At 32.6% G+C, this 11,307-nt stretch overlaps 1 protein-coding gene across 3 annotated transcripts in view; it reads right to left on the reverse strand.

The window, feature by feature from the left end:
• LOC111503180 (uncharacterized) overlaps window positions 1-11,307 on the reverse strand; it is a 72,090-nt gene that overhangs the window by 39,817 nt on the left and 20,966 nt on the right. For all 3 annotated transcript variants that reach the window (XM_074174306.1, XM_023157419.2, XM_074174305.1), the window contains exon 2: window positions 11,118-11,262. In XM_074174306.1, coding sequence (XP_074030407.1) covers window positions 11,118-11,239 — 122 coding nt within the window. In that variant the 5' untranslated portion in view covers window positions 11,240-11,262. The remainder of the gene's footprint in view (window positions 1-11,117; window positions 11,263-11,307) is intronic.

The following is an 11,307-nucleotide window of genomic DNA, read 5'->3' on the forward strand; positions in this document are numbered from 1 at the left end:
AATAACAAAAAAATCAGTGGACCCAGGACGCTACCCTGAGGGACTTCTGAGTCCACTAAGAATCATTTACTCTAAGTATCAGTTTCCTCCCTTCTAGGAATGAACGGAACCAGCCCTCAATTTTTCCACGTATACCGAGTGCATAAGTTTTTGTCAAGATGAAATTGAAGTTAAGAAATCTAATCATTTCAAATGCTTGGAACTTAAAAGATTTAAAAATTCTGAAATTTTACTAAATCTTTTTTCTTATTTGAAAATTGGTAATTCGTTCATTACTTGAATTATCAGTCAATAATTAGATAGAAGATCATATGATTCTGATTGATATATTATATCTATAGTCTATTTCAAAAGAGTGTAGAGTAATAAAATCTCATTAAGTATTCAAAAGCGCTACAGGGTGATCCGTCAATAAATTCTGTCACTTCCCTAGTCCGCATTGCAAAATTATGTCGTTTCATAAAGAGCAGGTAGGTATCACCCTGTTTTAAGGGATTTGTCCATTGTTATCGACGGATAAATACTGAGCCAGAGGCGCGCTAGTGGGATAATTGCCAAAAGAATATGCATTCATAAAAATTATATTAAAGGAAATAAAAATTTAATACAGCAGAACAGTGTTATTAAAAAAATATAAAATGTAACAATAAAATATATACGAACCGAAACCGGGAAATACTCACAAACACACACGAACGAACTTTACGTATTGAAACACTTGTGGGGACTTTAAATCAATTTATTCACAAAAACGACAAGAACTTTACTGGATACGTTATTACAATTTGACACTTGAACAATACTAAAACTGTGAACTTCCCTTAACGTTTAACAACACTCTATTTATACCCTAATTGAATGTTCTAGAGATTACTAGGTACAATTTTCGAGAACCTTCCGAGAAAATAATTATTCAGACTACCCTTAATTCTAAACCCTAACCTAAGCAAAAGTGTCACTGTCACCGATACACTGGTCTCTGTCCAGATTGCTTATCCCGCTACAGTATATTTACAATTCAATTAAATTATTCTACATCAGTATAGTCTTCATCCGAAGAACTGTCATCATCCCCTGGTGTTATAATTATAGGGTCAACCACCTGATCGACCAAGTTGTCCAGTTCCCACATTTTATCTTCCTCTTTTAAAACATGCTGGATTGCTTTTTGCCAGTTTTCTGATGTGATTTCCATAATGGCTTGATCAAACAATACCTTGACATCTTTCATTTTAAATGTGGTATTGTGCCTTGCAACATATCCTTTAACTTGTGCCCATATAAGTTCTATAGGATTTAATTCGCAATGATATGGCGGTAGGCGCAGCACAGTTACTTTATACTTTTCTGCTACATCTTCTACGGCATATTTCATGAAGCGAGATTTATGTTGTTTTACTATGGCTAGTAGTTCCTTCTTTACTGAATTCGTCTCAAACTGAATACCTTTATATGACAGCCAGTTAATAATTTCTTGCTTTCTCCAAGCTGAAGTTGGTACCTTCTCTAAGCGCCTTGAATGGTAGCTTGCATTATCCATAACCACGACCGAATCAGCTGAAAGAAATTTTAACATTTCCCCGAAGTAGTCTTCGAAGACATCCGAATTCATGTCCTCATGATAATCTCCCGTCCGGCACGACTCAAAGCTTAACAAACCTTCTTTTAAAAATCCGTCTTCGCTTCCAATGTGAGCAATTATAAGCCTCTTCCCTTTTCCCGAAGGCACTTTAATACCCGTCGAAAGGCCTTCTATGAAAGCTTGGCGAGAACTTGTTATATTTTTATCTTGCCACATTTTTTTGACTATATAACCTTCGTTTATCCACGTCTCATCAAGATAAAAAATTTTCTTTTGCTCTCTGCGGTACTGCTTTATAGTTGTCAAATATTTTCGTCTCCAGCAAACAATTTCATCACTTTCCAGTAATAGTGCCTTTCGATTGTGCTTTTCCCAGGCAAAATTCATACTTTTTAAAGTTTTCCATAAAAGTTTTCTGGATATCAAAGGAATATCGTTATCTTGGCTTATCTCGATAAATATTTTTTCAAGAGTGGGTATTTCCTTTTTAAAATAAAACGAATGAACTTTTCTTCGAATGTCACATTTGGTGTCTTCATCTAAGATTTTTATTGGACTTCCTGATTTTCTCTTGCATGGACTTACCTGGCCTGATATCTTTCTTTCTCGCAATAATTTAAAAATCGTGGACTGTCCAATTCCAGTCATTCGGGCACATCGCTCAACACTTTCTTGAACAGACAAACTAGGGTGATCGTGTTTTATGCAATCATATACATTTAAAATCATAACTTTTTCGCAAACAGATAGCGGAGAATTTTTTACACTTCTTTTCTTTGGAGTAAATGTCCCCATTTTATAACTTTTTCACTATTTCTATATCACAATATCACTGTACGTTTAATTGGTGTAGTAACAATTACTATTATAACTCGAATGTTTAAGACACCATTACAATATATTTAAACCCTTTTTCTTAATTACCTGGGTTTAATAGGTATTGCATGATTGGTGGGCAGGGTCAAAAAGGGATTATTATAATGACATGGCACCTCGGAACTAAGTGTTAACCCTTTTTTGAGAAATCATGCTCAAGTATATGAACCCAAATTGCATATTAAATAAGTTTACGAGAACCACTAAAATTAATCTTAATCTTTTTTTAAGAAATTTTACTTACCTAAATACATGTAGGTACTTAGTTTTAGACCAAATTACTTCCCAAAAATGGCCTTTTATTATTATCTATGTCTGTAATTTTTAATTTACTTTAATTATTAAGTTTAATAATCCTAAGATTTGCCTACGCCCATGGACGACAACGAAATTCAGGCAAATTTTATGACACTTCATGATTTATTACTCTACACTCTTTTGAAATAGACTATAATTAGATAGAACTCTGGCATCTGGAGAACTACGTTTATGTTGAATAAACTTTCTGAAAACGATTTTCCAAATGGATTCAATCTCCATCAATTCACTTTAGTACAGGTACCGCTCTGAGAGCGCCTAAGGATTTTTCTGTAGTGCTTGTGATTTGTCCTTAAAAAAATAATATGTTCAGGAAGAAACCGCCTGAGGAAGATATTGTATAGCGTAAGATGTATTGCGATTTTTCAGTGATAATCCCTCAACTTTATTCACAATATAGCTAAAAGGTGAAGTGATTGCTTTAGAAGTAACGTTTCATCAGTTGTGATCAAATAATGGATTTTTTCATGAAACCACTGATATGGGTAACTGTTCGAAATAATTCAGAAGGATTTTGTTTCCGGGTTCAAATAAATGTGAACATTTGTTTATGACCGTAATGATATTCAGATTCATTCTACATTCCAGACAATTCCATTCCAGACAACATGAACTGAATAACTCTCTTTCGTGAATTGTGGGCAAGCCATATCTTATCCAAGAATATATTTATTCATTTCACCAATTCCAAATGTTAGAACATTCCGGTATAATAATATCTTGCCTCATTTGGCAAAAGTCCAATCAGGTTCAGTATCTGGATTATAGTATCATCTTATCAATTTACTTGAGATGACTTTTCATATTATGATTGGCATATATGCCAAATGAGTTCAACATAAACTTTTTGAATTATTTTTGAAACGATTTCGCATACGGATAGAAATGGGATGTATTAAAGAAAAATTACATTATATTATACATATTATGGTGGTAAGGGAAGTTTTGATCGATTTTTGAAAAATTTCGAGAGTTTACTTGAATATATGTATCTTGGAGCTACTTACAAAAATTATAAATAAGGCAGTCTTTTTTTAGTTCAATATATACCTACCTGAGAATAACAGTAATGTGAATTGAAAGGGTTATATTTTTAGGAGTGATTAATTTTTGGAAAAGAAAGTTTTTGGCTTTCTACTACTCCATCTGATACAAAAAAATGGATGGGAGAATCTTCCAAAGAAAGGAAGGAAGATTCTCTCAACCTTTTTTTGTATCAGATGGAGTAGTAGAAAGCCAAAAACTTTCTTTCCCAAAAACAGTAATGTCTTCTTGATGTATCGATAATGTTTCGCCAAATCGAAATGAATGACCGTGCTCAATGTTTCTTGTTGAAATAGAGCTAGCTCACTTCGAATTGATGAAAGAACATCTTATAGATGTTATTCAGTAATGACGCTCTGTGATTTCTCAAAGGCTTTGTACTACATCTCTTAGAATATACTACTAAAAAAATTGAACGATTATCGAGTGTGAGAGCTAATCTCAGACACGGCTTGAACAGCTCGGTGGTGAGATTCACTCAATATTCAGTGTTTCATTCATTTGAATTGGTTCATGAATGAAAAAAGTTATGACAATTTGAAAAATCACATCAAACATTCATTGGGAAAAATACTTTTCAATTGATTTGACTGAAATTTTGGTAAATTAATTGTCTAGAGGAACAGCAAGAAAAATTTTGAAAAATACCGCTATCGTTCATTCAAATAACGAATTCATCAATATTTATATGAAAATGCTGCACAGAGGAGGATTGTGTATTTTAACTGGGTTATACGAAAAGAAGCAGAAAATCCAAATTCCCATTACAATATTCTGAACAGTGATGAATCACGCTTTACAAACTATGGTCATTTCAGTAGAAATAATTTACATTATCGGGCACAAGAAAATCCGCATGTGTTCAGAGAAGGAAGACACCAGGAACCATCAGGATTCAATGTTTGGCTAGGAATTTTTGGAACCAGAATACTGGGACCAATTATTTTTGATGGAGCTTCAAAAAGTGAACGCTACCTACAAATTTTAAATGATGAAATCCAAAATTTTATTGAAAACATTTCCTCAGCGACATGTTGTGTTATGTATTTCCAAGAAGATGGAGCACCTCCACATAATTTGAAAGTAGTCCGAGGGTATCTTACTAGAACCTTCAACGACAATTGGATTGGTACTCATGGTCCAGTTCTTTGGCCACCAAGGTAATCAGACCTCACGCCAATGGTTTTTTTTTTGGGCTCACTCGAAGAATAAATATTATGCACACAGAATACCTCAAAATCGCGAGGAACTTGAAGACAGGGTAAGGAGAGCCATCAACGAAATTATTCCGGCTCAACTATTGAATGTTATGCAGGCATGATCCGAATGAATAAAAAAATGAATTGACGGTAACGGGCGACATTATGAGCGATTAGATTAATTGAGTCTGTCATAGGTGTTCAATTTCTTTTGAATTGAGTTGGAAAACTATACATGTTCCAAATGTCTGCTATTTTGTAGTAAAAATTATCGAAATAAAAATTTTGTTGCGTTCGATTTTGCAGTTTCAAAAATAATACCAGACCTATAGAAGAAATTCAATATCATAGCCAATTGAGATGAAGTTGAAAGGTTCAATACAAATGTAGGTATACCATAGAAATTATCTTCATAAAAAATAAATAGGAAACAAAAATATAGAGGGTCTTTCATGGTCAGTATTTCAATATGTATTGGAGTTTCTAATTAACTTAAAAAATTTCTAAATTAGCATTTAAAAGAAATGAGTGTATTGATGTTGAAAACTGGAAAAGAAATAAAATTGTGAAACTAGTTAGTCTGCATAAAACTTATTGTGTAAAAAGTTTGGCCATAAATTAATAGTACTTACACGATATTGTTCAATCTTCCATAGTATACTTTGACGAAAATGTTTAGTTACTAGGGAATACAAAAAGTAATTTTTTATTAAATCTCAATTATATCGGCAGATTGTAAATTTGAAGTATGATTGTGACATATCATTGGAAAGGTAATTCTATACGGAATCATAATTAAAAAAAACACACATAACTCCTATTTGAAATATAAAAATTGGATGCGCTTTCGGTCAAACTGGAAGTGTCATATATGGTTTGATACTTAATAAATTGTACATTTGTAACATCAAATCGAAGTACCGAATTTGAAATATCCATATAAAATAACAACTAACATACAGGGGGGTAAATTGATTCCGGGTCACCCGGTATACCACGACACAATAGAAAAATATTCGGAATACCAATTACTCAACTATCAGATAACTTTTACAAGTTTGGTAGTACTCAAGATATAAACCAGATATTTCATTTCAACTGCTATTTTATATTACTACTCTCTATATCTGAAAAATTTCAATGTAGGTAGAAAGACAATCTTCTGATTTATCCAGGCTCCCACATTCCATGTCGTTTAGTTTTTTTTTGTATTTCGTTCGATTCCTCAGTATCACCCCAAAAAATTGTCTCCACAAACAAGCTGATAATATCAGCTTTCGTTAATTATATTGTTCATTGATAGTCTATTATAATCAGGATTATATTTTAAGAGATTTATTCTATTCGGGAATAAACATTTGTAGTATTATTTGGTCTGATGTTTGGTGATACAAAATACATCAAAGTTTTGGTGCAGAAAAAAGTAATTTTCAATATATTCGTACTGAGGTCTACTATCAAAAAGATGCTTAAGTCAGTTGGTTGAATTCAATAATCAAATCTGAACAAGCTGAAACTCTTTTGATACAATACATAAAATAAAAATATAATAACTGATCGTTATCTTTACATGGAAAATATTTGAGAAAAACTGTTATTGAAATCAGGAAAAAGAACAATGTTTTTAGAATGTTTGTCTTCAGATTTGTACACACTAAACTAAAAAAAAAACAGTTCATTAGATTCGGAACCAGTTTTTACTGATGTATTGTAGGGTGTTATAATTGACATTTATCGTCTGATTCATTTCAATCCGATCATGAATGAAACAGTAATGTCAATTTTTTCTTCCAACATTTGTTGGAAGAAAAAACTATAAGAATACAGTTCAGTCGATTTGGCTAAAACTGGGAGTATATTCCATACGAAGTCAATCTGAGTAGCTAAATAAAAGACTAATGTACCGGATCTGAGAAGTTTACTAGTTAATACCATTGAAAACCTCCCACATAAAAATAATGACTAGACATCGTAAATAATACCACGCCGCCCATGCCATGTAAAGAAACTGCCGACGTTCGGTAACTATTTAGTTTTTATTTCTTTCGAATTGACTTCGTATCATCATGAATCAACGACAGGTAAATAATGAAAAACATTTTTTACTGAAAAATCTGGAAACCCTATAACTGAAGTGGCGGGCAACAGCTGGTGGACAAATATATTACCATTCAATAGTTTCGAGAATAACATGGTGTTTTCTCTCACTATCATCCCGTAGTTGCGTGGGATGGAAATTTATATATTATTTCATAAAAACACATTTTCGAAAGACAAATTGTTATAATATATACATCTTTCGGGCAAGTTCAACATTTACATTCCGCTAACACATACCAGCGAAACTGAATTCATTAGTTTATTTTCTTAAAATTAATCAGAGGAACCAATATGCAAACGAGTGATTTACCGTGTTTACACGTTCACCAAATCGGTTGGTAAGTTCTATGCAAATCTTGACGAGCGAGCGCCATGTAATACACTTTAACACTTGATCAAAATAGTTATTTTCAGTAAAGCAAACAATCAATATGTGTATCGTATGTTTGAAAGTGCTCAATGAAAGTACATATACACGATTCTAATTTTAGTGGTTTTAATTGAAATTGGAGCTTTGCATGTTTACGCCCGACACAGAGATATCATTTTCAGTTCAATCATCAAAGGGGTCTTTTTTAAAAATTGATTACATTTTTTCAATGTAACCACTATTGGATATATTCAGAGTTTCCGCACTTTTCTGGTTATTCAAAATATTTATGACAATAAATTGTTGGATTTAGTCATTACTACGTGGCAGGATATCATCATGGAAAATGAAGGTTTAGGACGAAACTGCAGTAACGTTAGTTACATATAAAGGTGGTAAAAACACAGAAAGTTTCAATTCTAATTTCTCATGGAAATTTATACCTTCAACCGCTCTTAAGATGAGATTCTCATCCAACGCTTTCAGTGCTGTAGTATCGAAGGATTCGACGGTACTACTGGCATCGGATTAGTTATAATAAATGGACGGGAATTGATATTGTGTTTAGATTATTGTTTTCAGTTTTTGGTGATTATAAGTGATTTACCACAAAATATTCTGTAATAATCTTAAATTTCGTTTTTATGTGAGCGCAAATTTATGGTAAAAGAACGAAATTGGCTCATCACTTCGTTTCGAGTTCACCGATAACTTTGTGAATTTATGAATGAAACTAGTAGAAGTGGACTTACTGATCGATTTTTACTATGTTGAAACTGTACCCACAATCTCTAACGTCAAGTGAAGGGGATGACATCTCTCCTTCCGAAGATGCCATCTGTATGACTGACAGAGGACGTAAACTTCGAAAATCAATGATATATGAGGTTTTATAGCTATTTTCAATATGGTTTCCGAAAGCAAAGTTCAATAGGCGACTTTCATAGATAATATGTAACCCAACAACGAAATAATGCAACCAAGAGCTTCGAAGACTCTCGGGACATTTGAAATTTTCAAGGTCTTCGACCGTGGTCATCAGAGACGACTAAGTGAAGTTTAAAATCACGGCTTGTTGTCTTTGTTCGTAGCTCTCCAGCTTTCTTGAAGAACTTGTGTAGAATACACCAATAGTTATTTTTTTTTGGTGTAGAACCTCCACAATTTTAAAAAATGAACAAAGCTGAATCAATGTAATAATGAGCAAACTGAAAAGTTCACCCGGAAAAGTTATTGGGTAATATAAACTATTGAAAAGTCAAATTAGTCATTAACTTATCTACGAAGTGAATAATCAATTGGAAAAATAATGGAATTTCTGGGAAAAAAAATTTTTGGCTTTCTTCTACTCCATCTTGATACAATAAAAGTGGAAATCTTAAGAAGAAAGGAATCAAGCAATAGATTTAAAAAAAAAAAGTAATTCAATACATAGATGATGTGTAGATCATGTGAAGTAGTAGATGGTCGATGATTCAGAAGATGATCCTTTTCTGTTTTCAAAACCCAAAATTCTCTTGAAAACTTTCGCCTCAATTGTAAACAGTTTTCTTCGACATAAGACAAAAAAATGGGATAGTCAGATGTGATAGTCTATCTACATTTCTCTATGAATGTAGCAATGGCTACCAGGTACGATCTATTTTCGAAGAGCTATTTGAAATACATTTGTTACCTTCTGAAAGAATATTGTATGCGGACTATTTAAGTTTTTTCATTTTTTTCATTACGTTCCTTAGTGACAATTTTTGTTTCACTTTACTTTCGGCGTGATCAATAGATGATTCTAGAATACGGTCCTCTATCTTCGATTCTGTTATCTGTCTTTTTTTGTTTGTTCACCAATCTATGTGTCTTGAGGTTTCACCAATATAACTTTTTTCACTGAAACAAGGTATATTTCAAATACCTTCTTCCGTTTTCTAACCGTATTTTTGGGTTAAGTTTGTGTCACTATGCTAGTAGGTCCGAAAACTCTTCTTACATTATATCTGTAACAGATCTGTCTCAATTTTTCAGACAAACCGAGAACATAAGGTAGGACGTTAGTTTTGAGTTATGTGTGTTGTTGATGGGTTTGTGATGATTGTGGAATCTGTATATGTTGTTGATCAGCAACTTCATTGAGAACTCTTCCCACTTACCGTCCCGAATACCTACGCATTTTTGTATTCATTCAACTCACATACTTCACAACTAACGTCATAGCAGTAAACAAATCGGTTACAAATATGACAAGACAACAACTTTGAGAACTATCAACTCATTGAGATCCCTTTTGACGTTAATTTTGAGTTATGTGTGTTATTGTCGGGTTTGTGATGATTGTAGAATCTGTATATGTTGTTGATTACTTTCACCAACTTCATTGAGAGCTGTTCTCACTTACTGTTCCGGATAGGTGTTTTCGTATACATTCAACTCACATACTTCAGAACTAACGTCATACCTGTAACCAAATTGGTTACAAATATGAAAAAACAACAACTTTGACAACTACCTACACATTGAGATTCCTTTTGATACAAGCTAAACTCGAAAGAGTGGATTTAAAGTATATATTGTTCCTGTGGAAAAAAAATACTTGTATAAATTAAACCCCAATACCTCTAGATGTGAGAAAAAATGAACATCGTGAATTTAGAGAGAAGACAGATAACAAAATCGGGGATAGCGGGGCATATCTTCAATCATACCGTCCTATCGAATGAAAGAAAAAAGAAATCGTCATCAAGGAACATAATTGAAAAAACTCAAAAAACCTGCATATATTCTTTTAACAGGTAACTCATGTATTCCAAATGTAAATGGATCGTACTTGACTGCCATTGCTAAGGCAACAGGTTGAAAATGGAAATATGAATCTGAAATTAATTCTCAGAAAATATCTTGTATATATATTCATGTAGACTATTACTCATGACATCTGGGAATTTTATTTTCTGTCATGTGTAACTTTTTAATACTCAAGCGAAAGTTTTCGAGTAAATTATGAATACAAAATAGAATTATTGTTCCAAACGTCGATTAAAGAAAGCTAGGTATACAAATTTCATATTTTATTTTTCAATTGATTATTCAATTCGTAGGCAAAATTATTGAATACCCAAAAAAATGATATAACCCCCACAAGTGATTGATAGAATTCACTGCCAGATTTTTTCCACAGAGGAAGTAAACTAATAAATCCGGTGAAAGCTCAACAGAAAAAACCTCTAAAAGACAAAAAGGCTTCGAATCTCTCATATCTTTCGGAAATTTCGAAAATTACCTAATGCAGATGAAATTTATGTGGGTTGAAGAATTGCATTCAGTAAAAACTTTTTCAATAACTCTTTTGATATTTTGATAAATAACTATTTTAGAATTTTTATAAATAAACAACAATGATATTTTATAGATAATGTAAATAACGTGACTGGAATTTTTTTGGTCATTTTTGATATTGATTTAGGCAGAAATTGAGGTCATAGGAAATTTTAGATCAATAAAAACATCCCATATGGAGCTGATTCTATTTATCATACTCAATATACTTTGGTAAAAATGAATCGAAATTGAAATAGAATATTCCAGTCAATAGTCCAATTAGAAATGAAACTTTTCTCCAAAAAAAAATTGTACTTACCCTACTGCACCATTCGCCAAAATTTGTGTTTCCCTTTCCAAAACCTCCTGGACATTTTGTGCTGAATATAAACCAATTGGAGAATTGAACTGTTTGTTGACCAGTCTTGGGTGAGTCGCCATGTTGAGTTTCGAATATAAACTAGCTGAAACAAAAAACATTCATTAACAATTTATCGATATCCGAAATG

This window comes from Leptinotarsa decemlineata, unplaced genomic scaffold, assembly GCF_025532065.1.
Source record: "Leptinotarsa decemlineata unplaced genomic scaffold, Ldec_3_MD MMD2_tig00000576_RagTag_RagTag, whole genome shotgun sequence".
Taxonomy (NCBI): domain Eukaryota; kingdom Metazoa; phylum Arthropoda; class Insecta; order Coleoptera; family Chrysomelidae; genus Leptinotarsa; species Leptinotarsa decemlineata.